Genomic DNA, 26,799 nt, shown 5'->3' on the forward strand with positions numbered 1-26,799 from the left:
TAGTCCTATATATCAGTGTCTTTTAGTCCTATATATCAGTGTCTTTTAGTCCTATATATCAGTGCCTTTTAGTCCCTATATATCAGTGCCTTTTAGTCCCTATATATCAGTGCCTTTTAGTCCCTATATATCAGTGCCTTTTAGTCCTATATATCAGTGTCTTTTAGTCCTATATATCAGTGCCTTTTAGTCCTATATATCAGTGTCTTTTAGTCCCTATATATCAGTGTCTTTTAGTCCCTATATATCAGTGTCTTTTAGTCCCTATATATCAGTGCCTTTTAGTCCTATATATCAGTGCCTTTTAGTCCTATATATCAGTGCCTTTTAGTCCTATATATCAGTGTCTTTTAGTCCTATATATCAGTGTCTTTTAGTCCTATATATCAGTGCCTTTTAGTCCTATATATCAGTGCCTTTTAGTCCCTATATATCAGTGTCTTTTAGTCCTATATATCAGTGTCTTTTAGTCCTATATATCAGTGTCTTTTAGTCCTATATATCAGTGTCTTTTAGTCCCTATATATCAGTGTCTTTTAGTCCTATATATCAGTGTCTTTTAGTCCCTATATATCAGTGTCTTTTAGTCCCTATATATCAGTGCCTTTTAGTCCCTATATATCAGTGCCTTTTAGTCCTATATATCAGTGCCTTTTAGTCCTATATATCAGTGTCTTTTAGTCCTATATATCAGTGCCTTTTAGTCCTATATATCAGTGCCTTTTAGTCCCTATATATCAGTGCCTTTTAGTCCTATATATCAGTGCCTTTTAGTCCTATATATCAGTGCCTTTTAGTCCTTTATCAGTGCCTTTTAGTCCTATATATCAGTGCCTTTTAGTCCTATATATCAGTGCCTTTTAGTCCTATATATCAGTGCCTTTTAGTCCCTATATATCAGTGCCTTTTAGTCCTATATATCAGTGCCTTTTAGTCCTATATATCAGTGCCTTTTAGTCCCTATATATCAGTGCCTTTTAGTCCCTATATATCAGTGCCTTTTAGTCCTATATATCAGTGCCTTTTAGTCCTATATATCAGTGCCTTTTAGTCCTATATATCAGTGCCTTTTTTTAGTCCTATATATCAGTGCCTTTTAGTCCTATATATCAGTGCCTTTTAGTCCTATATATCAGTGTCTTTTAGTCCTATATATCAGTGTCTTTTAGTCCTATATATCAGTGTCTTTTAGTCCTATATATCAGTGTCTTTTAGTCCTATATATCAGTGTCTTTTAGTCCTATATATCAGTGCCTTTTAGTCCTATATATCAGTGTCTTTTAGTCCTATATATCAGTGCCTTTTAGTCCTATATATCAGTGCCTTTTAGTCCTATATATCAGTGCCTTTTAGTCCTATATATCAGTGTCTTTTAGTCCTATATATCAGTGCCTTTTAGTCCTATATATCAGTGCCTTTTAGCCCTCCTTTTAGTCCTATATATCAGTGCCTTTTAGTCCTATATATCAGTGCCTTTTAGCCCTATATATCAGTGCCTTTTAGCCCTATATCCTATATATCAGTGCCTTTTAGTCCTATATATCAGTGCCTTTTAGTCCTATATATCAGTGCCTTTTAGTCCTATATATCAGTGCCTTTTAGTCCTATATATCAGTGCCTTTTAGCCCTATATATCAGTGCCTTTTAGCCCTATATATCAGTGCCTTTTAGTCCTATATATCAGTGCCTTTTAGTCCTTTTTTTAGTCCTATATATCAGTGCCTTTTAGTCCTATATATCAGTGCCTTTTAGTCCTATATATGTGCCTTTTAGTCCTATATATGTGCCTTTTAGTCCTATATATGTGTCTTTTAGTCCCTATATATCAGTGCCTTTTAGTCCCTATATATCAGTGTCTTTTAGTCCTATATATCAGTGTCTTTTAGTCCTATATATCAGTGCCTTTTAGTCCTATATATCAGTGTCTTTTAGTCCTATATATCAGTGTCAAGGCAGATGAACAAACAGGTTACAGAGCAAACGTCACAATTATCACATCACACCGGTTGTGAAATGACTTTTTTCTTTCTTTCCTGGTTTGGCTTCCCCGGTGATATTACCCACGCACCACTGCTGCTTTGATGTGGCGCAGAGATTGGCTGAACCAGGCTCCTGGCAGGTCGTTTATGGTGGGTTGGTCACACCACTCCCTGAATGTAACCAAGCATCTGCTCTGCTATCATAATTACAGGTCATAAAAGTCCTTGTTTTCATTATCATCACCATCTCTGCTTTGTTCAAAATGAGTTTAACCCCTTCCCTTTTTTTTAAATTACGATTTAGCATGTCGCTACAAGTGTTTGCTAAACAATCTCCTAATAGTTACTCCAGACCCACCAAAGAAAGTGTCAAGGGAAGACAATTTGTAGCTAGATGTCGTAGGATAAATGTTAACTAGCTAACGTTGTCCATGAATAGAAGTGAGGTTGGCGAGCATGTATTTTAGCCAGGTAGCCTAAGACAACTGAAAGTGTGTACTGTATAACTGTTTAGGCAACACTAAAGAGGATAGCTTTGGCGTTTCTCAACAAGTAGGGTGAGTCAACATGTTTTACACACACACACACACAGAAATCAGTACCATCGACAGCCGCATCCTATTTAGTTTACGTTGATTGGACTGAAATAGTTACTGGTTTCTTTTTAGATGATTTCAGATGTTGGAACGACTTGTGGTAACGCTCCATGGTTCTAAATGAGTAGTTTAATTGTCTAAAAGAAATGTGGAAGACATTTTAACGTGCTTGGTCGTATAACTGTTAGTTACAATGTATTTTGTAGACTTCACAGGACAAATGTTCGCTCTACGGTTTTGTAATGAAACAAAGGTGTGGTTGAATTTATTCTGTGGTGTCTTCTCATTGTCTCGTCCTTTAGGCCTATATATCACAGTGTCTTCTCATTGTCTCGTCCTTTAGGCCTATATATCACAGTGTCTTCTCATTGTCTCAGCCTTTTAGTCCCTATATATCAGTGTCTTCTCATTGTCTCAGCCTTTTAGTCCCTATATATCAGTGTCTTCTCATTGTCTCAGCCTTTAGTCCCTATATATCAGTGTCTTCTCATTGTCTCAGCCTTTAGTCCCTATATATCAGTGTCTTCTCATTGTCTCAGCCTTTAGTCCCTATATATCAGTGTCTTCTCATTGTCTCAGCCTTTTAGTCCCTATATCAGTGTCTTCTCATTGTCTCAGCCTTTAGTCCCTATATATCAGTGTCTTATTGTCTCGTCCTTTTAGTCCCTATATATCAGTGTCTTATTGTCTCAGCCTTTTAGTCCCTATATATCAGTGTCTTCTTATTGTCTCAGCCTTTAGTCCCTATATATCACAGTGTCTTCTCATTGTCTCAGCCTTTAGTCCCTATATATCAGTGTCTTCTTATTGTCTCTCCTTTAGTCCCTATATATCACAGTGTCTTCTCATTGTCTCAGCCTTTAGTCCCTATATATCAGTGTCTTCTCGTCCTTTTAGTCCCTATATATCAGTGTCTTCTCATTGTCTCAGCCTTTTAGTCCCTATATATCAGTGTCTTCTCATTGTCTCAGCCTTTAGTCCCTATATATCAGTGTCTTCTCATTGTCTCAGCCTTTAGTCCCTATATATCAGTGTCTTCTCATTGTCTCAGCCTTTAGTCCCTATATATCACAGTGTCTTCTCATTGTCTCAGCCTTTAGTCCCTATATATCAGTGTCTTCTCATTGTCTCGTCCTTTAGTCCCTATATATCAGTGTCTTCTCATTGTCTCAGCCTTTAGTCCCTATATATCAGTGTCTTCTTATTGTCTCAGCCTTTAGTCCCTATATATCAGTGTCTTATTGTCTCGTCTTTTAGTCCCTATATATCAGTGTCTTCTCATTGTCTCAGCCTTTTAGTCCCTATATATCAGTGTCTTCTCATTGTCTCAGCCTTTAGTCCCTATATATCACAGTGTCTTCTTATTGTCTCGTCCTTTAGTCCCTATATATCAGTGTCTTCTCGTCCTTTTAGTCCCTATATATCAGTGTCTTCTCATTGTCTCAGCCTTTAGTCCCTATATATCAGTGTCTTCTCATTGTCTCAGCCTTTTAGTCCCTATATATCAGTGTCTTCTCATTGTCTCAGTCTTTAGTCCCTATATATCAGTGTCTTCTCATTGTCTCAGCCTTTAGTCCCTATATATCAGTGTCTTCTCATTGTCTCAGCCTTTAGTCCCTATATATCAGTGTCTTCTCATTGTCTCAGCCTTTAGTCCCTATATATCAGTGTCTTCTCATTGTCTCAGCCTTTAGTCCCTATATATCAGTGTCTTCTCATTGTCTCAGCCTTTAGTCCCTATATATCAGTGTCTTCTTATTGTCTCAGCCTTTAGTCCCTATATATCAGTGTCTTCTCATTGTCTCAGCCTTTAGTCCCTATATATCAGTGTCTTCTCATTGTCTCAGCCTTTAGTCCCTATATATCAGTGTCTTCTCATTGTCTCAGCCTTTAGTCCCTATATATCAGTGTCTTCTCATTGTCTCGTCCTTTAGTCCCTATATATCACAGTGTCTTATTGTCTCAGCCTTTAGTCCCTATATATCAGTGTCTTCTCATTGTCTCAGCCTTTAGTCCCTATATATTAGTGTCTTCTCATTGTCTCGTCCTTTAGTCCCTATATATCAGTGTCTTCTCGTCCTTTAGTCCCTATATATCAGTGTCTTCTCATTGTCTCAGCCTTTAGTCCCTATATATCAGTGTCTTCTCATTGTCTCAGCCTTTAGTCCCTATATATCAGTGTCTTCTCATTGTCTCAGCCTTTTAGTCCCTATATATCAGTGTCTTCTCATTGTCTCAGCCTTTAGTCCCTATATATCAGTGTCTTCTCATTGTCTCAGCCTATAGTCCCTATATATCAGTGTCTTCTCATTGTCTCAGCCTTTAGTCCCTATATATCAGTGTCTTCTCATTGTCTCAGCCTTTAGTCCCTATATATCAGTGTCTTATTGTCTCGTCCTTTTAGTCCCTATATATCAGTGTCTTATTGTCTCGTTTTTAGTCCCTATATATCAGTGTCTTCTTATTGTCTCAGCCTTTAGTCCCTATATATCACAGTGTCTTCTCATTGTCTCAGCCTTTAGTCCCTATATATCACATTGTCTTCTTATTGTCTCGTCCTTTAGTCCCTATATATCAGTGTCTTCAGTCCTTTTAGTCCCTATATATCAGTGTCTTCTCATTGTCTCAGCCTTTAGTCCCTATATATCAGTGTCTTCTCATTGTCTCGTCCTTTAGTCCCTATATATCAGTGTCTTCTCATTGTCTCAGCCTTTAGTCCCTATATATCAGTGTCTTCTCATTGTCTCGTCCTTTAGTCCCTATATATCAGTGTCTTCTCATTGTCTCAGCCTTTAGTCCCTATATATCAGTGTCTTCTTATTGTCTCAGCCTTTAGTCCCTATATATCACAGTGTCTTCTCATTGTCTCAGCCTTTAGTCCCTATATATTAGTGTCTTCTCATTGTCTCGTCCTTTAGTCCCTATATATCAGTGTCTTCAGTCCTTTAGTCCCTATATATCAGTGTCTTCTCATTGTCTCAGCCTTTAGTCCCTATATATCAGTGTCTTCTCATTGTCTCAGCCTTTAGTCCCTATATATCACAGTGTCTTCTCATTGTCTCAGCCTTTAGTCCCTATATATCACAGTGTCTTCTCATTGTCTCAGCCTTTAGTCCCTATATATCACAGTGTCTTCTCATTGTCTCGTCCTTTAGTCCCTATATATATCAGTGTCTTCTCGTCCTTTAGTCCCTATATATATCAGTGTCTTCTCATTGTCTCAGCCTTTAGTCCCTATATATATCAGTGTCTTCTCATTGTCTCAGTCCCTATATATCAGTGTCTTCCTCCTTTAGTCCCTATATATCAGTGTCTTCTCATTGTCTCAGCCTTTAGTCCCTATATATCAGTGTCTTCTCATTGTCTCAGCCTTTAGTCCCTATATATCACAGTGTCTTATTGTCTCAGCCTTTAGTCCCTATATATCACAGTGTCTTCTCATTGTCTCAGCCTTTAGTCCCTATATATCACAGTGTCTTCTCGTCCTTTAGTCCCTATATATATCACAGTGTCTTCTCATTGTCTCGTCCTTTAGTCCCTATATATATCACAGTGTCTTCTCATTGTCTCGTCCTTTAGTCCCTATATATATCAGTGTCTTCTCGTCCTTTAGTCCCTATATATATCAGTGTCTTCTCGTCCTTTAGTCCCTATATATATCACAGTGTCTTCTCGTCCTTTAGTCCCTATATATATCAGTGTCTTCTCGTCCTTTAGTCCCTATATATATCAGTGTCTTCTCGTCCTTTAGTCCCTATATATATCACAGTGTCTTCTCGTCCTTTAGTCCCTATATATATCACAGTGTCTTCTCGTCCTTTAGTCCCTATATATATCACAGTGTCTTCTCGTCCTTTAGTCCCTATATATATCACAGTGTCTTCTCGTCCTTTAGTCCCTATATATATCACAGTGTCTTCTCGTCCTTTAGTCCCTATATATATCACAGTGTTAAGGCAGATGACCTAACAGGTTATAGAGTGCAAACAACACATTCTTTCCTGGGTTGGCTTCGCCAGAGATCTTTTAACCAGTGCTGCTTTGATGTGGCACAGAGAAAGGCTAAAGCTCCCGGTGAGGATTTGTGTAAAAGTACATTCCTGGTGGGTTGTGGTCACGCCACTCCTTAAATGTAAACCACCATCTGCTCTGTGTCCCGGAGACGACACCACCCTGACACACACTCCCTCTCCCCTCCGCCCGCCCCTCTCCCCCGCCCGCCCCTGCCACTAATCACATAACACGCATGTGTTGGTGGGGTGTACTCTCTCTTCACCAGTCCTGTACTGTACCCATTATGGGTGGCTGCGTCTGTCTTAAGTACCTTCCGCTCTTGGGTATTTTATCCATTCCCCGGTACTGATCTGAAATACTGACTCTGTACCGGTACCCCCTGTATATAGCCTCCACATTGACTCTGTACCGGTACCCCCTGTATATAGCCTCCACATTGACTCTGTACCGGTACCCCCTGTATATAGCCTCCACATTGACTCTGTACCGGTACCCCCTGTATATAGCCTCCACATTGACTCTGTACCGGTACCCCCTGTATATAGCCTCCACATTGACTCTGTACCGGTACCCCTGTATATAGCCTCCACATTGACTCTGTACCGGTACCCCCTGTATATAGCCTCCACATTGACTCTGTACCGGTACACCCTGTATATAGCCTCCACATTGACTCTGTACCGGTACACCCTGTATATAGCCTCCACATTGACTCTGTACCGTAACACCCTGTATATAGCCTCCACATTGACTCTGTACCGTAACACCCTGTATATAGCCTCCACATTGACTCTGTACCGTAACACCCTGTATATAGCCTCCACATTGACTCTGTACCATAACACCCTGTATATAGCCTCCACATTGACTCTGTACCGTAACACCCTGTATATAGCCTCCACATTGACTCTGTACCGTAACACCCTGTATATAGCCTCCACATTGACTCTGACCGTAACACCCTGTATATAGCCTCCACATTGACTCTGTAAACACCCTGTATATAGCCTCCACATTGACTCTGTACCGTAACACCCTGTATATAGCCTCCACATTGACTCTGTACAGTAACACCCTGTATATAGCCTCCACATTGACTCTGTACCGTAACACCCTGTATATAGCCTCCACATTGACTCTGTACCGTAACACCCTGTATATAGCCTAGCTATTGTTAGTTAAGGGCTTTTTAAGTAAGCATTTCACTGTAAGGTCTGTTGGACCTGTTGTAGTTAACGACCACTAGGTCCCATTAGGAAAGGCAGCTGCCCAGTGCTTTTAGGAGACGACGTGGATGTGAAAGTAAGTCCCAAAAATAAGTTTGAGCCAATCCAAGTTCAGTTTTAGTGTCACATGCACACTTTCTTGCTCTAATACTAAAAATAACGTCAACTTTTTCAGTGTTTTTCACCTCTGACCAGTTTTAAAAGAAGGAAAAAAAAATGTATTAGTGCTGATTTTTAAGAAAAGGAGACGAGATGAGAAAACAGTGTTTGGGACTTTTTTTTTGCCCACTTTGGGCATCTCCAACAGGCTGAACCAGAAGTAGCCAAACAAATCTACTTCTGAAGGAATGTTTTATGGTTTTATTTTTGGGGGTGTCCTAATCCGCCATGCCGGACTGTTGTCATCAACACTGGGGAAGTTGTACATGATGGCGTATTGTGTTCCCATATGTGATTTCCTGTCCGTGCGCGATTTTGAGATCGTGGCTTCCACCGTATCCTCTTTAGCCAATCAATGACCGGATATGATGCAAGCGTTTCCTGCTCGGGGAAACCTAACTCCATTGGACAGATGTAATACACACACACTCCACGCCCCTCTCTTGTTCTGTTGGAACGTGTCGCTCAGGCCACAGGAAGTCCATAACTGGGACAGGAAGTTACACACAGACATTCCTCCGTTCTCACTGAGTGACGCATTACTCAGGGATGACATCACCGTGGTCTGGAGTGCCAAGGGAAAGTGTGGCCCATGAGGAGGGGGGAGGAGGGGGGAAGAAGAGAGTGTGTCTGAGGATCTGTCTGTAGCACGAGGGGGGGGAGGGGGGAGTGTCTGAGGATCTGTCTGTAGCACTAGAGAAGAGGGGGGGGGGGTAGGGGAGTATCTGAGTGGACATGAGAGGGGAGGTGAGGGAGAATGTAGAAGGGTGTGTCCATGGAGAATATAGGAACATCTCCTAATTTATGTCGGACACACTTCTCACACAGCCCTTTCATAACGCATGATGTTTACAGTGAGGATATGCATCTCTGGCAGTGGTGAAGAACAGTTGAGTGACAGCTGATGGTTTCTAAGGACCTGTAGGAATGCCTTCCCCTCGTTTTTAAAATGTATTTAAATTTAACCTTTTATTTTAACGAGGCAAGTCGGTTAAGAACAAATAGTTATTTTACAATGACGGCCTAGGAACAGTGTGTTAACTGCCTTGTTCAGGGGGCAGAAGGACAGATTTTACCTTGTCAGCTCAGGGATTCGATCCAGCAACCTTCGCGATCTAACCACTAGGCTACCTGCCGCCCCCTTGTGTACTAGTGGGGAATAACAGACAGAATTAGGTGCAGTTCAGAAGTCTGACATGGCTTCCTCTCCTTGTCTGTCCTTGTCTCCTATATCAGATCAGTGGAGGTGAAGTGTCTCGACTATTGAAACGGACCCGTTCTTAAAGCTAGGCCTATATCAGTTCTAATGGAGGAGACGTGTCTCTAGACTATTGAAACGGACCCATTCTTAAAGCTAGGTCTATATCAGTTCTAATGGAGGAGACGAGGAGACGTGTCTCTAGACTATTGAAACAGACCCGTTCTTAAAGCTAGGCCTATATCAGTTCTAATGGAGGAGACGAGGTGACGTGTCTCTAGACTATTGAAACGGACCCGTTCTTAAAGCTAGGCCTATATCAGTTCTAATGGAGGAGACGAGGTGACGTGTCTCTAGACTATTGAAACGGACCCGTTCTTAAAGCTAGGCCTATATCAGTTCTAATGGAGGAGACGAGGTGACGTGTCTCTAGACTATTGAAACAGACCCGTTCTTAAAGCTAGGCCTATATCAGTTCTAATGGAGGAGACGAGGTGACGTGTCTCTAGACTATTGAAACGGACCCGTTCTTAAAGCTAGGCCTATATCAGTTCTAATGGAGGAGACTATTGAAACGGACCCGTTCTTAAAGCTAGGCCTATATCAGACGAGGTGACGTGTCTCTAGACTATTGAAACGGACCCATTCTTAAAGCTAGGTCTATATCAGTTCTAATGGAGGAGACGAGGAGACGTGTCTCTAGACTATTGAAACAGACCCGTTCTTAAAGATAGGCCTATATCAGTTCTAATGGAGGAGACGAGGAGACGTGTCTCTAGACTATTGAAACAGACCCGTTCTTAAAGCTAGGCCTATATCAGTTCTAATGGAGGAGACGAGGTGACGTGTCTCTAGACTATTGAAACAGACCCGTTCTTAAAGCTAGGCCTATATCAGTTCTAATGGAGGAGACGAGGTGACGTGTCTCTAGACTATTGAAACGGACCCATTCTCATCGAGGTGCATTTTTTCTTCCAGAAGAATGAGGTGTCCAACACTTTGGTATCACACTTGTTGGATGCAGATTTCTGCTCTGTAATCCTCGCTTGGCTTTAGTGAATCCTTCGAGAGATGGTTTATTTACTAACCCAGAGGCTGAATGCTGTTGACCCACTGTGAGCGCTACAGCTAGTTCATCATTAGGTAATGGCTGTCCTCGGGAACACACTGGTTACTGCTCTGTGACGATGTGAGACTCTGACTGACTTGACCTCTGTTGTCTCTCTCATCCCTGTAGGATCCTGTTCTCCACTCCTCTAGCCGTGGTCAGTTACTTCCTCATCTGGTATGTTCCTGTGATTGAGAATGGGAAGGTCATCTGGTACCTGGTCTTCTACTGCCTCTTCCAGACCCTTCAGACAGTGAGTACTGTAGTCTACTGGCTACAACACCATACTGGTAGAGCAGCGGTTGGGGACATTCTCACACACACACACACACACCAGACGGCCTACAAGAGCTGGACCAGATGTATAGAACAATACAATCATCAGTAAAAAAATAAATTATAATTTAGGATACATGTTAATGTCACACATGTCTCTCTCTCTGTCTCTCTGTCTCTCTCTCTCTGTGTCTCTGTCTCTCTGTCTCTCTGTCTCTGTCTCTGTCTCTCTCTCTCTCTGTCTCTGTCTCTGTCTCTGTCTCTCTCTCTGTCTGTCTCTCTCTGTCTCTCTCTCTGTCTCTCTCTCTGTCTCTCTCTCTGTCTCTCTCTCTGTCTCTCTCTCTGTCTCTCTCTCTGTCTCTGTCTGTCTGTCTGTCTCTGTCTGTCTGTCTGTCTCTGTCTGTCTCTGTCTGTCTGTCTCTGTCTGTCTCTGTCTGTCTGTCTCTCTGTCTCTGTCTCTGTCTGTCTGTCTGTCTGTCTGTCTGTCTCTCTCTCTTTCTCTCTCTCTCTCTCTCTGTGTCTCTGTCTCTGTGTCTCTGTCTCTCTGTCTCTCTCTCTCCAGTGTTTCCATGTGCCCTACTCGGCTCTCACCATGTTCATCAGTGAAGATCAGAAGGAGAGGGACTCTGCCACTGCTTACAGTAAGTCCCCTCATGCATGGACACTTGCCTCACTCACTACCTAGACACTACTTAGTATACAAGACCAAATGGTGTACTTCATACTAGGTAGTAGTGATGGGCACCAACTTATATGGAAAATCCCATTTCCCATTATCAGCAGCATTTATATCATCAGGTTCATTAAATAACACTGCAGCTGTGTTCATTCATTTTTAAGGCTCTGTGAAGGCCAGACAACTGTTGATTGGTTGCCCACTGGGTGTGAATCCTCTGGGAGCCTAAGCCTGTCTAACCAGTGTGACTATGATGACAAACCCCATCTGTAGACTATTCAGTATGTTAAGTTGAGTCGGGGAGTTGTCCCTACAGGAACGTGTGTGTGTGTGTGTGTGTGTGTGTGTGTGTTAACAGCTAGGATAAACCGTTACGATACGCCTTGCTCATATCGACATCAACCAGCACTGCATTGAATTATCGATAGTGGTGTTTGTCGTTGGTAACGTGCATTTGGATATTAGGACCCAATCAACTTAATCAATAATACACAGTATAAACATTTAATATATGCCGTTTAGAATATTATTTAATCTAAAGCGACATAAGCCATGCATGCATCGATTTTTTTACGTTATGGGTGGTTCTGGGAATGAAGCCCACTATCCTGGTGTTTTTACAGGCACCGTGCTCTACCAATTTTTGGACAAAATTGAAAGCTGATCATTGGTTGGTTTGTGTCATCTGTATGCTCCTCTCGTCCCAATCAGGAATGACGGTGGAGGTTCTGGGTACTGTGATTGGCACAGCCGTCCAGGGTCAGATTGTGGGCATGGCCAACCCCCCCTGTATCCCCGTAGCCCCCGGCGACAATATAACAACAGAGGGCCTGAACTCCTCCCTGCTGCTGGGACAGGAAGTTAACACCACGGTCATCTCTCCCGGTATCACCCTGGACCAGACGGTACACAGACCGTAGCCTGACCCTCCCATCTCGTCTACACACTTGTATCTTCATGAAGATGACTTGAGCTCACAAATACAGATAATTTTATACGATAAAGCCAGTGTGTGTTCTGCTATGTGTTCGTTATACCAGACGTACTGTCATAGGTTACTATAGTCTACTGACCTGTTGTCTCTCTCCTCGATCACAGAAAACAGCCTACATGATAGCTTCTGGCGCCATCTGTTCCATCTACGTGCTCTGTGCTGTGGTGCTGTTCTTCGGAGTCAAGGAGAAGAAAGGTGGCCATTTTGTTTTTTTTTAAACCTACCTGTTGATATTTCAGCGGTATTATGGGTTCACTTTGGGTCATTCATTTCAATGTACCTATTGGATAATGTGGATTTTTTTTAAATTGAGCTCTACAGTGTGGTGCTGATGCAGTACGCCGTTGCTGTCTCATATGACTATGGGCCCTGGTGGCTTGATGCTCTAACAGCTGATCTGAGGGTTTACTAGGAAACGTACTCTACGGTGCAGCAGGTGGCCTGGTGGTTAGAGGCTGCAGGGTGGCCTAGAGGCTGCGGGGGTGGCCTGGCGGTTAGAGGCTGCGGGGGTGGCCTGGCGGTTAGAGGCTGCGGGGGTGGCCTGGAGGGCTGCGGGGGTGGCCTGGCGGTTAGAGGCTGCGGGGGTGGCCTGGCGGTTAGAGGCTGCGGGGGTGGCCTGGCGGTTAGAGGCTGGGATGGTGGCCTGGGCCAGTAAGAGGCTGCTGGGGTGGCCTGACAAGGTAGAAATCTGTCCTTCTGGCCTGAACAAGGTTAACCCACTGTTCCCAGGCCAGTGGCCCACTGGCCCAGGCCAGTTAACCCACTGTTCCCAGGCCAGTGGCCCACTGGCCCAGGCCAGTTAGACTGCGGGATGGTTAACCCATTGGGCCAGTAACCCAAAGGTTGCTGGATTGAAACTGTTCCCAGAGCTGACAAGGTTCCCAAAACCCATCTGTCCTTCCAGTTAACCCACTGAACCAGGCCAGTTAACCCACTGTTCCCAGGCCAGTTAACCCACTGTTCCCAGGCCAGTTAACCCACTGTTCCCAGGCCAGTTAACCCACTGTTCCCAGGCCGTCATTGTAAATAAGAATTTGTCCTTAACTGACTTGGTTAAATAAAGAATACATGAATAAAAAAAACACACTTAAAGTTGAAACACATTATTATTATTATTATTATTAGGTTAATTTTGATATTATAACTGTGTCTGTCTCTCCCTCTCTCTAGAGGCGTCTCGCCCTCGGTCAGAGCTCATGTCGTTCTGGCAGGGTATTGGGCTGGTGATGGGTCATGGACCTTACGTCAGGCTGGTGATGGGCTTCCTCTTCACCTCATTGGCCTTCATGGTGACTACACAGGGGACACTTGTTTAGGCATTACTCCTTCACCCAGGCACACACACTTTTGCTCTCTGCATTTGCATGTCTATGTACACCTACTACAACGCACCTCTCCACCCCCACCCCCCTATGCGACAACACACCCCTCCCCCCTACGCGACAACACATCTCACACAACACCCCCCTAAGACGACAAGCCCCCCCATTTATTTACAGGTCAGTGATGCATATAACCCAATTAGAAATGTTCCATGTCCACACAGCCCTCTAACGACCACTGACACCTAGTGTTCACAATATACACATGTCTTTAATGGTGAGTGATGACACGCATCACGTTTTGTAGTGTGTCATGTAGGGTTTTATAGTATGTCAGTCTCTGACCCATAACCACCTCATCACCTACAATAAAACTTAACCCAACCATAAAGCTAAGCTTCAAAACCCAACCGTAAGCTAACCTTCAGCGTGGCCTCATGTTAGGCTGTCTGCCACCGTTCTGCTCCTTTTAGAGTGTGGAGTCTGTTTATTTATGTGGTCTCTGGGCTAAGCCTGCCTGTCATGTTAAAGTTGAGTGTCCAGCGAGCGCTTGGCTCGTGTGTTTCTGGTGTGTGTGTGTGGCGGGGCCAGTCTAACTGAGCGTGTCTGTGTTTCTGTCTCTCTCTCTCGCTGCAGCTCCTGGAAGGGAACTTTGCTCTGTTCTGCTGCTACACTCTGGGCTTTAGGAACGACTTCCAGAACATTCTACTGGTCATCATGGTGAGGACACACCGTGGCAATGTCCTTTATGTTTTGATACAGACAGATTGAGACTTTTCCCACATCATTCACTGACCTCTCTATTGTTACTGTAACCTTGACTGGACCACTGGAGAGAGGAGGTTTCTATACAAAACAGCTGTGTGTCTCTCTCTCTCTGTCTCTCTCTGTCTCTCTCTCTCTCTCAGGAGGTTTCTATACAAAACAGCTGTGTCTGTCTGTCTCTCTCTCTCTCTCTGCCTCTCTCTCTCAGGAGGTTGTCTATACAAAATCTCTCTCTCTCTCTCTCTGTCTCTCTCTGTCTCTCTCTCAGGAGGTTGTCTATACAAAATCTGTCTCTCTCTCTCTCTCTTTCTCTCTCTGGTAGCCAGTCAGTGAGGGCTAATGACTTGTAGCTGCTATTATTGTGTTCACTTTCACTGGTCTGAATACCAGCTTGTTCCCACAGATGTTTACCACTGCTATGAAAGTCGCTCTCTGTCCCCCCCGACATCCTTATTTATCCCTCTCTTCTGTCATGTGATTAAAAGGACTTAATGACGTCTTTATCCTAACAGGAATGCAGTTGGTACGTGTGACAGTCAGCCTGACACATGACCTTACAGCAGCACAGTAGGCCTGTGAACTATGGGGGGGGGACTCTTAGTGCTAATTCTCTAATTCAATAAATAAAAGGGATAGAGTGGACCTGTCTTAATTAACTCCTAAAAGGTCCTTCAATTATGGTTTTATTGAGTTTTTTTTATTCAGTTTACCCTCTCCTAATCCTTACCTCTACCATTAGGCACAGGTCTAGGATCAGTTTACCCTCTCCTAATCCTTACCTTTACCATTAGGCACAGGTCTAGGATCAGTTTACCCTCTCCTAATCCTTACCTTTACCATTAGGCACAGGTCTAGGATCAGTTTACCCTCTCCTAATCCTTACCTTTACCATTAGGCAGAGGTCTAGGATCAGTTTACCCTCCCCTAATCCTTTACCATTAGGCAGGTCTAGGATCAGTTTACCCTCCCTAATCCTTTACTTGCTTTATTCTATATTCACCCCTTCGAAGGCCATTGAGGGTTCTTAACCTGTTTTCTTCATTCTAAAGCTCAATCTTATTCAGCACTGCAGCCTTTCACCACGTCTCTCTGGCCTTTCACCACGTCTCTCTGGCCTTTCACCACGCCTCTGGCCTTTCACCACGTCTCTCTGGCCTTTCACCACGTCTCTCTGGCCTTTCACCACGTCTCTCTGGCCTTTCACCACGTCTCTCTGGCCTTTCACCACGTCTCTCTGGCCTTTCACCACGTCTCTCTGGCCTTTCACCACGTCTCTCTGGCCTTTCACCACGTCTCTCTGGCCTTTCACCACGTCTCTCTGGCCTTTCACCACGTGTGTCTCTCTGGCCTTTCACCACGTGTCTCTCTGGCCTTTCACCACGTGTGTCTCTCTGGCCTTTCACCACGTGTGTCTCTCTGGCCTTTCACCACGTGTCTCTCTGGCCTTTCACCACGTGTGTCTCTCTGGCCTTTCACCACGTGTCTCTCTCTGGCCTTTCACCACGTCTCTCTCTAGCCTTTCACCACGCGTCTCTCTGGCCTTTCACCACGCGTCTCTCTGGCCTTTCACCACGCGTCTCTCTCTCTCTGGCCTTTCACCACGTCTCTCTCTGCCCTCCCTAATGGTGTCACTCCAGGTGGCTTGGCTCTTCTCTGGTAAAGGGCACTGTCTTCATTGCTACACTGTTTGGTAATAGTGTAACTCCAATAGGGTTGCCAGATTAGTCTGGGTAGAGGGAACACAGACGGACGGGGGTTAAACAAACGAGACCTTGTCCCCAATGCAGAGGAAGTTGGTTCATGAGTAGACAAGACAAAAAGACCTTGTCTCTGGTCAGTGTCCTCAAATGGCTCCCAGGGTAACCTAGTGGTTAGAGGGGGAGGCAGGTAACCTAGTGGTTAGAGGGGGGCAGGTAACCTAGTGGTTAGAGGGGGGCAGGTAACCTAGTGGTTAGAGGGGGGGGCAGGTAACCTAGTGGTTAGAGGGGGGCAGGTAACCTAGTGGTTAGAGGGGGAGGCAGGTAACCTAGTGGTTAGAGGGGGAGGCAGGTAACCTAGTGGTTAGAGGGGGAGGCAGGTAACCTAGTGGTTAGAGGGGGGAGGCAGGTAACCTAGTGGTTAGAGGGGGGGCAGGTAACCTAGTGGTTAGAGGGGGGGGGCAGGTAGCCTAGTGGTTAGAGCGTTGGACTAGTAATAGGAAGGTTGCAAGTTCAAATCCCTGAGCTGACAAGGTACAAATCTGTCGTTCTGCCCTTGAACAAGGCAGTTAACACACTGTTCCTAGACTGTCATTGTAAATAAGAATTTGTTCTTAACTGACTTGCCCAGTTAAATAAAGGTACAATAAATAAATAAAATAAATTCCTGATTTTTATATAGTGCACTGTCTCTCTGGTCAAAAGTAGTGCACTATGTAGGGAGTAGGGTGACTCTGTTGTGAATCTACTGTAGCCAATAGTTTTCCTAGTTGCCTTTGTGGGAAGTGGTCATGCTGCTACTTGGAGTGGTGAGCGCAGACAGGACAGCAGTAGCCTGTTGGGTTCAGAACATGTGACTCTATTTACTCTGAAATATACATTTTGTTGTTGTTGTTGACACTGAAAATGTTTAATGCTGGAAGGAGAAAGACTCGAGGGGGCAGTGGGGTGCAGACAGTTCAAGGGAAGCTAGATGCAGGTGACCTACCTTGGCGTGGTATCGCCAGGTGACCTACCTTGGCGTGGTATCGCCAGGTGACCTACCTTGGCGTGGTATCGCCAGGTGACCTACCTTGGCGTGGTATCGCCAGGTGACCTACCTTGGCGTGGTATCTGTGAAGATGTTTCGCTGATGCAGTCCACCCACAGCCACAGGTGGTGCACTAGAAAGGTGACAAAGACAAAAAGCCTGGTGACTGAAAGACACAAAAAATGAAATGACTCAGATTGACTGAGTGTGTTGCATTTTACTAGAGCAGGTTTAGGGAGATGTACCTTTATGCTCCATACTTCCTTGGCACTATTAAAGCCTACAGCACTAATACTGTGACGTTTTGAAAATAATAATCCATTTTTAGTTTAAGAGCTGTCTTGAAAAGACCCCCGGGGGTTTCAGCCTGTTTTGGTGGGATGGAGTTTTGGCCTTCCATGGTGACATCACCAGGCGGTAAATTGGTTAATAGACCAATAAGAAAGCATTCTGAACCCCTCTGCCAATGACGACTATTCTTCAGTTTTCCCCCTCCTTACTCAGACCACACCCACACAGTCCTAGTAAAAAAAAAATGTTTTTGTTAATTTAGTTTATTTTTGACTGTTTTAACTTGAAAACAGTCACAGTAAGGTATTTAATTGTTACCCACAAATTATTTGATTTTGAGGTTTAAAAACAGCTGAATTTGACCTTAATTTGGAATGTTTTGGGAAGCAGTTTTTGCATTTTGTAAAATGTAAAACATTAAGAAGACTGGTTAGTGTTTAGGTTTTACAAGACTGATCTGCTGCTTTTTGTTTGGGGAGTGTTTGAGTCTTCCTCGACAGATGTTCCAGAGACCGAACATTCCACAACGTTGCATCCCAAATAGCACCCTATTCCCTAATACAATACATAGTGGGGCAAAAAAGTATTTAGTCAGCCACCAAATGTGCAAGTTCTCCCACTTAAAGAGATGAGAGAGGCCTGTCATTTTCATCATAGGTACACTTCAACTATGACAGACAAAATGAGAAAAAAAAATCCTGAAAATCACATTATCGGATTTGTAATAAATTTATTTGCAAATTATTGTGGAAAATAAGTATTTGGTCACCTACAAACAAGCAAGATTTCTGGCTGTCACAGACGTGTAACTTCTTTTTTTAAGAGGCTCCTCTGTCCTCCACTCGTTACCTGTATTAATGGCACCTGTTTGAACTTGTTATCAGTATAAAAGACACCTGTCCACAACCTTTTCTGGATTTTTTTTTCTCATTTTGTCTGTCATAGTTGACGTGTACCTATGATGAAAATTACAGGCCTCCTCTTTTTAAGTGGGAGAACTTGCACAATTGGTGGCTGACTAAATACTTTTTTTGCCCCACTATGTTCTGTGGTCAAAAGTAGTGCCCTACATGGGGGTTACGTTTGTCTTTACACGTTGGCAAAAGAAGAAATGGACTGGAACCCCGGCTAGGTCAAAGCAGGAAAAAAGGACATCTCAAAGATGGACACAACTATTTCTATATGATGTGTTTTGACTGAAAACGACACACCTCTTTGTCTCCAGCTCGCTGCGATGCTCACCATACCTTTCTGGCAGTGGTTCCTCACCAAGTTTGGCAAGAAGAACGCCGTGTACATCGGCACCTCGGTAAGACTACGCAGAATGATCGCACAGCACCATGCCATAGTCCCGGGTTTACCAATCTCGGTCCTGGGGACTCTCCTCCCCTCCCTGGTTTCTGCTCTAGCCTTGCACAGCTGATTTTCAAATAACCAACTTCTCATCAAGCGTTGATTTTGAATCCGCTGTGTTGTGCTCGGGCAAAAAAACAAAACCTACCACCCAGGTGGGGGGCCCCAGGACCAGAGTTTGGCGAAACCCCCTGGCTTAATCCATGGAGACATGCTTTTTATTGGACCAGGGTCTCTGAGTTTATAATGATGAAGGTGGTGTTTCTAATACGGGGTTTCTGTCCTGTCTACAGTCTGTGATCCCCTTCATGATCTTGGTGGTGTGTGTGAAGAGTAATCTCATCATTACCTACATGGTGTCGTTCGCTGCCGGGGTCGGAGTCGCTGCTGCCTTCCTGTTGCCGTGGTGAGTTGGAGTTTTTCCTCTCTTACCTTACCGACCCTCTGGCTGTCGTCTCGTCCTCTCCGGTTATGTTTCTAACCCCTACACTCTGCGTGTCTAGTGTTTGGTTGTTGGTGGATGTCTCTGTCTCTCTCTAGGTCCATGTTGCCAGATGTGGTAGATGTCTGTCTCTAGGTCCATGTTGCCAGATGTGGTGGATGTTACTGACTCTGTCTCTAGGTCCATGCTGCCAGACGTGGAGGATGATACTGACTCTCTGTCTCTAGGTCCATGTTGCCAGATGTGGTGGATGTTACTGACTCTCTGTCTCTCTGACTCTAGGTCCATGTTGCCAGATGTGGTGGATGTTACTGACTCTGTCTCTAGGTCCATGTTGCCAGATGTGGTGGATGTTACTGACTCTCTGTCTCTCTGTCTCTAGGTCCATGTTGCCAGATGTGGTGGATGTTCCATGTTGCCAGATGATGTTACTGTCTCTCTAGGTCCATGCTGCCAGACGTGGAGGATGATACTGACTCTCTGTCTCTAGGTCCATGTTGCCAGATGTGGTGGATGTTACTGACTCTCTGTCTCTCTGACTCTAGGTCCATGTTGCCAGATGTGGTGGATGTTACTGACTCTGTCTCTAGGTCCATGTTGCCAGATGTGGTAGATGTTACTGACTCTCTCTCTCTCTCTAGGTCCATGCTGCCAGACGTGGTAGATGACTTCCAGGTCCAGAACCCAGACTCTCGGGGTCACGAAGCCATCTTTTATTCCTTCTATGTCTTCTTCACCAAGTTTGCCTCTGGAATCTCCCTGGGGATCTCTACTCTCAGCTTGGAGTAAGTTTACCACACACACACACACACACACACACTGGAAGGAAAACACACTGGCCCCTGTTGTACTGTACATAGGTAAATGTTGTTGGTGTGAGGATAAACCAAACCCTACAGTCTCCATATGATTCTTCTGGCTCTCTCATCCACTCCATATGATTCCCCTGGCTCTCACATCTAAATTAGTAGTGTGTATGTGTCACATTAACCTCTTTGTTAGTGTGTTGATCAGTCATGAGGTTACATTAATTTGTACTATCAACCTCTAATGTGTGTGTGTGTGTGTGTGTGTGTGTGTGTGTGTGTGTAGTTTTGCAGGGTATATGACTCGAGGTTGCACCCAGCCAGAGAACGTGGATATAACCCTGAAGGTTCTGGTCTCCGCGGCGCCCATAGGACTCATTCTGATTGGCCTGGTCTTATTCCGCTCTTATCCAATCGACGAAGAGAGGAGGCAGTGCAACAGGAAGCTTCTTCAGGAGCAACGGTAAGACTGGCGTGTCTGGCTTGGGAACTCGGGGGGACTCGTACCCCAAGCATTTCCTGTATATTACCCCAAGCATTTCCTGTATATTACCCCAAGCATTTCCTGTATATTACCCCAAGCATTTCCTGTATATTACCCCAAGCATTTCCTGTATATTACCCCAAGCATTTCCTGTATATTACCCCAAGCATTTCCTGTATATTACCCCAAGCATTTCCTGTATATTACCCCAAGCATTTCCTGTATATTACCCCAAGCATTTCCTGTATATCTGAAAGGATTGGATAGATGTATGATCTGGAAACGATGCCACATGCCTCGTACCCAGGCTACCCAAAGTACATTTTGTTGTGAACTGTTCAGATATATTATGGACTGCTTGTATGTGCCATGTCTAACACCTGGTCTCTGTTCTGTTCTCACAGGGAAAATGAAGTCGACTCAGAAACAGACTCCACAGAACTGACCAACATGTTGTAGATTCTAGAACACTCATGGACCACTGGAGTGACACGGTTGCTTGCACCGGGGTGGGGCTAACGAGGGCTGGACCTATCACGACGGAGATACTGCTACCATCCAATCACACTGCTGCTCACGTGTCTCAGAGCACATGTCGTCATGACGATGTGCCATGGCAAGGAATCCTAAAAAGGAGTGACCTTCCTGGTTCAATTCCCAGCCCACTTAAGCTGTGACAAACTCAGAAATTGTTTTGGGTACAGTCTCAAAAGGCAACCGATTTCAAAGTGCACTCTATGGAGACTCAATAGACTACTGTAAAACACAGCCTTTAGTTGTTGTCCATGAATGTTGCACGAAACCTTAATGTGATGTGTACCATTTTTTTAATTTTTTATGCGTGTGTATTTTGCCAATGTTGAATATTTCTGTCTTAACTTAATCTAGCGTGGGTACTAGTTTCAAAAGCCCAAGTCTTTTTAGAACAATCTACTACTCCCCCCAAGTGTGAAACTTGAACGACCATCTTTCTATGGTGAAGATGACCGTCAATAAAATGGCCCTATGGTTTGCTTTTTTTTCCCCTATTCGGTTTACATTTCGGTTTAAAAAGGTTAAAAAAAAAAATACAAAAAAAGCCAGACGTAATTATTTTGGTAGAGCGAGATATAGAACATTTCTACAACATGTGTTTCTACAGACTTTAGTTTGTACAAAACAAGTCAGAACCCTATCTAGCAAAGATTCACAATGTGATTGGTCGTTTTTTTTTTTTTAAGGTTTAAGACCTTGTCTACTATTTGACACTACAATGGAGTTCTCTTGTCACGGATTCCTTTTTGTGTTTTACAATGTTTCCTTCCTCACGTTTCATTGGCTCATTCAACAGGGGTGTATTCACTAGGATGCCAAGGGGAGGGACCTACCTGAATTTGTCCAATAGTAACTCCTTTTGTTGCAAAACATTTAGCTACGGTGTGCACCAATGAATACACCCCAGTAAGGCCGAGAAGAGATTTGGTCCCAACTGCAACACCTGGAGGTAAACGATGTTTCAAAAACACTAAAAAAACACTAGTTCTTAGTCTCACCATTAAACCAGAACCACTATAGCACAATAATTGTTAACCAAACTATTTTACACAGCTAGTCATTAACTTAGTGTTGGGCAAACCCATAACGACAGCTAGTACTAATCTAGAAAGATTAAAGTATATGAGTAAAAATGTATTTGTCTGATTTAAGAGAAGTCCTTTCAGGTTGCTGTTGCGTTCTGAATGTCTACTAAAATGTTCTCACTTTCTGTATTGAGCTCAAAACCTTGTCATTTTTAAAATCCATTTTATTTAAAAAAAAAAAAAACATTGAATTCTCAACCTTGTCTCTTTACGAAGCAATGGACATGTCTTTTTAAAGAAAATGGAAGAATACAAAAGTCAAAGTATTGGAAAATGGAGTGAAGTCTTGAGTTTAATGTATTGAAAGTGTCTACCATGTCACGTATCTAAATTGACCTACAGGAGGGGGGAGGAAGAAACAAAGACATTTATAACTGTGGACAAGATAATCCTACATTATGTTACACAAACACACAGTGAATACACGTTGAGCTGTGCCTTCAACCGTTATGAAAGGGAAGTCCTGTTGGATGTCTCTCGTGGTCAAGCTCTGGTCAAGGGCATTAGACAGAGGAATGGTCTAATGCACTTGGGGGTGTATTCATTACTGTTGCAAAAAAAAATGTTTTCTGAATATGGAAGCGAACGGAATGAAACGGAGGGATCTGCCTGGATCTGTAACTGAATACTCCCCTGGACCCAGAGTTGGCGGACATCTTGAGAGCCGGAAGAGGGAGAAAGGTGACGGCTTCAGTCACCAGATGCCCAAAGTTTGAAATATCTTTGTTGACAGAAACTGTTGTGAACTGGTATTCATCAATGTACTTATTTAAAGAGTTGTTACATTTAATAAATACTAATTCAGACAGTATTGTGCTCGATAAACGGGCATACACAGACTACCATACGGTTCTGAAATCTACATGTAGGTTTACCACTGGCTACATGAGGTGCTCCATCCACAGTTGAGTTGAGCAGCACTGTCATACTATACATTGTAATACCTGGTTTCATATTCAACCCCTTTCTGTAGATCTGGTGCAGTGGGAGAAATCTACCGGTCTCAAATCCCAAACTTGGAACACTTTTATTTTGAAGGGTCCCAAATGGACACAGTGTGAGTTGCAGTTTAACAGTACATCTCTAAAATAGTCACGTGGGGCATTTCCCTTCTTCCACCTGGACAGTCAAAAGGACTGTAATGGAGGGGACAAAGAGAGGCAGAGGAGGTCTGAGAGAGAGAGAGGGAGGAAGAGGGTGAGCTCGAGTCGGTTAAAAATTGCAGAAAAAAGGGAGATGGTTTGTTAATTAAAGAAGACTGGTAGAAAGTGTAAGCAGAGTGAGTGTCACGTTCTGACCATCGTTCGTATGTGTTTTCCTTGTTTTAGTGTTGGTCAGGACGTGAGCTGGGTGGGCATTCTATGTTGTGTGTCTGGTTTGTCTATTTCTATGTTTGGCCTGATATGGTTCTCAATCAGAGGCAGGTGTTAGTCATTGTCTCTGATTGGGAACCATATTTAGGTAGCCTGTTTTGTGTTGGGTTTTGTGGGTGATTGTTCCTGTCTCTGTGTTTGCACCAGATAGGACTGTTTAGGTTTTTGCACATTTATTGTTTTGTTAGTTATTTCATGTATAGTTCCTTTATTAAATAACATGAATAACCACCACGCTGCATTTTGGTCCTCCTCTCCTCCTCTCCTTCACCACAGGAAAACCCTTACAGTGAGTTGAAGACAGGAGGGGAAATGGAAGTGAATGGGGGCGAAGTATCGGAGATGTGAAGTTTAGTTGTGTAAAGTACTTAAGTAAAAGTACTTTTGGGAGGGGGGGTCTCTGTAATTAGATTTTAATTGCTTAACAGGACAGGAAAATGGTCTTACCCCTACTGCCTCTGATCTGGCAGACTCACTAAACGGAGAACATCCCTGGTCATCCCTACTGCCTCTGATCTGGAGGACTCACAAACAGAGAACATCCCCTGGCCATCTCTACTGCCTGTGATCTGGCGGACTCACTAAACACAAATGCTTTGTTTGTAAATTATGTCTTAGTATTGGAGTGTGCCCCTGGCTATCTGTAAATATATATTTTTATGGTGTCATCTGGTTTTCTTAATATAAGACATGTGAAATGATTTATACTTTAACTTTTGATACTTAAGTATATTTAAAACCAAATATTTTTTATACTTTACTCAAGTAGTATTTTACTGGGTGACTTTCACGTATACTTGAGTCCTTTTCTATGAAGGTATCTTTACTTTTACTCAAGTATGAAAATTGGGTATTTTTTTCCACCACTGGTTAAGTTCTCACAGCCCGATTCTTGCACAGAGGGTCAGGATAAAGATGAGTCTGTGAGAGTAGGATTGACGTTTTGGGGAAAAAAGTGGGCCCTTGCCTTTTGGCTGATCCATTTGTGGTTTTAGGGTGGGTGAAAACAGTCTGTTGCTGTGGAATCGGTGAGGTTAACCAGAAGTGGTCTTGTGATAATTGTTTGTGTTTCAGCTGGTTAGGAGGGAGCAGCCGCTCCATGTTAAACGAAAGAAAAGAAAAGGGCTCCATTGAAAGGAGTGATTACTGGGGTAGAGGTTCATGTGGAAGCTGCCAGTCAACTGGAAGGGAAGATCCCCGCTGTTTGTGACGCTCGTCGTTTGGTGCGACGCAGACTGGGTGGCGTGAGTGGTGAAACGGAAGAGTCATTGTCTGTTTGAGTTTTGATGTTGAGCCTTTTGCCCGACAAAGTGATGTTAGCACATATAACGTTATCCTGTACCAACTTTTGTGTCGACTACATTATGTTACAGTTTATGGCTATGTGGCAGCAGTGTGTAGGAGGGAGGTTCCTATGTGGCAGCAGTGTGTAGGAGGGAGGTTCCTATGTGGCAGCAGTGTGTAGGAGGGAGGTTCCTATGTGGCAGCAGTGTGTAGGAGGGAGGTTCCTATGTGGCAGCAGTGTGTAGGAGGGAGGTTCCTATGTGGCAGCAGTGTGTAGGAGGGAGGTTCCTATGTGGCAGCAGTGTGTAGGAGGGAGGTTCCTATGTGGCAGCAGTGTGTAGGAGGGAGGTTCCTATGTGGCAGCAGTGTGCAGAAGAGCATGAGACAAAGGAATGTGTAGCATTGGGGAAAGTAGTTGTATGTATTAATTGTAGGGGTGCCCATGGAGCCTGGGAATCAGAAATGTCCCATGCTAGAGAGGCAGGTTGAGGTTTCCAGGGTTAGAGTAGTGCAGAAGTTGTCATATGCTGAGGCAGTGAAGAAAGTAGAGGATGATGGGTTAAGGGGAGGAGTAGTAGAGATATACCAGTACAGAGGGATAAACCAACAAGTTATATATTTCAGTAAGATGTTTGTTTATATTAATGGTTATCAACTGTACAGCAGGGGTGGTACATAAGTTGCAGAAAATTGAGGTTGTGGTGGCAGCTGCAGAGAGGTATTTGGGTGTATTTGGCCCCGCCCCCCTTTCGGAAAAGCTGACCACGACTCCATTTTGTTGATCCCTGCCTACAGACAGAAACTAAAACAAGAAGCTCCCACGCTGAGGTCTGTCCAACGCTGGTCCGACCAAGCTGACTCCACACTCCAAGACTGCTTCCATCACGTGGACTGGGAGATGTTTCGTATTGCGTCAGACAACAACATTGACGAATACGCTGATTCGGTGTGCGAGTTCATTAGAACATGCGTTGAAGATGTCGTTCCCATAGCAACGATTAAAACATTCCCTAACCAGAAACCGTGGATTGATGGCAGCATTTGTGTGAAACTGAAGGCACGAACCACTGCTTTTAATCAGGGCAAGGTGTCTGGTAACATGGCTGAATACAAACAGTGCAGCTATTCCCTCCGCAAGGCTATCAAACAAGCTAAGCGCCAGTACAGAGACAAAGTAGAATCTCAATTCAACGGCTCAGACACAAGAGGTATGTGGCAGGGTCTACAGTCAATCACGGACTACAGGAAGAAACCCAGCCCAGTCACGGACCAGGATGTCTTGCTCCCAGGCAGACTAAATAACTTTTTGCCCGCTTTGAGGACAATACAGTGCCACTGACACGGCCTGCAACGGAAACATGCGGTCTCTCCTTCACTGCAGCCGAAGTGAGTAAGACATTTAAACGTGTTAACCCTCGCAAGGCTGCAGGCCCAGACGGCATCCCCAGCCGCGCCCTCAGAGCATGCGCAGACCAGCTGGCCGGTGTGTTTACGGACATATTCAATCAATCCCTATACCAGTCTGCTGTTCCCACATGCTTCAAGAGGGCCACCATTGTTCCTGTTCCCAAGAAAGCTAAGGTAACTGAGCTAAACGACTACCGCCCCGTAGCACTCACATCCGTCATCATGAAGTGCTTTGAGAGACTAGTCAAGGACCATATCACCTCCACCCTACCTGACACCCTTGACCCACTCCAATTTGCTTACCGCCCAAATAGGTCCACAGACGATGCAATCTCAACCACACTGCACACTGCCCTAACCCATCTGGACAAGAGGAATACCTATGTGAGAATGCTGTTCATCGACTACAGCTCGGCATTCAACACCATAGTACCCTCCAAGCTCGTCATCAAGCTCGAGACCCTGGGTCTCGACCCCGCCCTGTGCAACTGGGTACTGGACTTCCTGACGGGCCGCCCCCAGGTGGTGAGGGTAGGCAACAACATCTCCTCCCCGCTGATCCTCAACACTGGGGCCCCACAAGGGTGCATTCTGAGCCCTCTCCTGTACTCCCTGTTCACCCACGACTGCGTGGCCATGCACGCCTCCAACTCAATCATCAAGTTTGCGGACGACACAACAGTGGTAGGCTTGATTACCA

General features: G+C 44.2%; 1 protein-coding gene across 1 annotated transcript in view; it reads left to right on the forward strand.

Moving 5' to 3' along the window:
* The window catches only part of LOC112267219 (sodium-dependent lysophosphatidylcholine symporter 1-B-like), a 40,291-nt gene extending 17,448 nt beyond the window's left edge, over positions 1–22,843 (forward strand). The window contains exons 4-14 of the mRNA XM_042310132.1: positions 10,410–10,533; positions 11,119–11,197; positions 11,944–12,137; positions 12,331–12,421; positions 13,397–13,515; positions 14,185–14,268; positions 18,557–18,640; positions 18,978–19,090; positions 19,768–19,911; positions 20,219–20,395; positions 20,821–22,843. Coding sequence (XP_042166066.1) covers positions 10,410–10,533; positions 11,119–11,197; positions 11,944–12,137; positions 12,331–12,421; positions 13,397–13,515; positions 14,185–14,268; positions 18,557–18,640; positions 18,978–19,090; positions 19,768–19,911; positions 20,219–20,395; positions 20,821–20,875 — 1,264 coding nt within the window. The 3' untranslated portion in view covers positions 20,876–22,843. The remainder of the gene's footprint in view (positions 1–10,409; positions 10,534–11,118; positions 11,198–11,943; positions 12,138–12,330; positions 12,422–13,396; positions 13,516–14,184; positions 14,269–18,556; positions 18,641–18,977; positions 19,091–19,767; positions 19,912–20,218; positions 20,396–20,820) is intronic.
* Positions 22,844–26,799: the final 3,956 nt, after the last annotated feature.

Source organism: Oncorhynchus tshawytscha, linkage group LG31 (assembly GCF_018296145.1).
Source record: "Oncorhynchus tshawytscha isolate Ot180627B linkage group LG31, Otsh_v2.0, whole genome shotgun sequence".
Classification (NCBI taxonomy): Eukaryota; Metazoa; Chordata; class Actinopteri; order Salmoniformes; family Salmonidae; genus Oncorhynchus; species Oncorhynchus tshawytscha.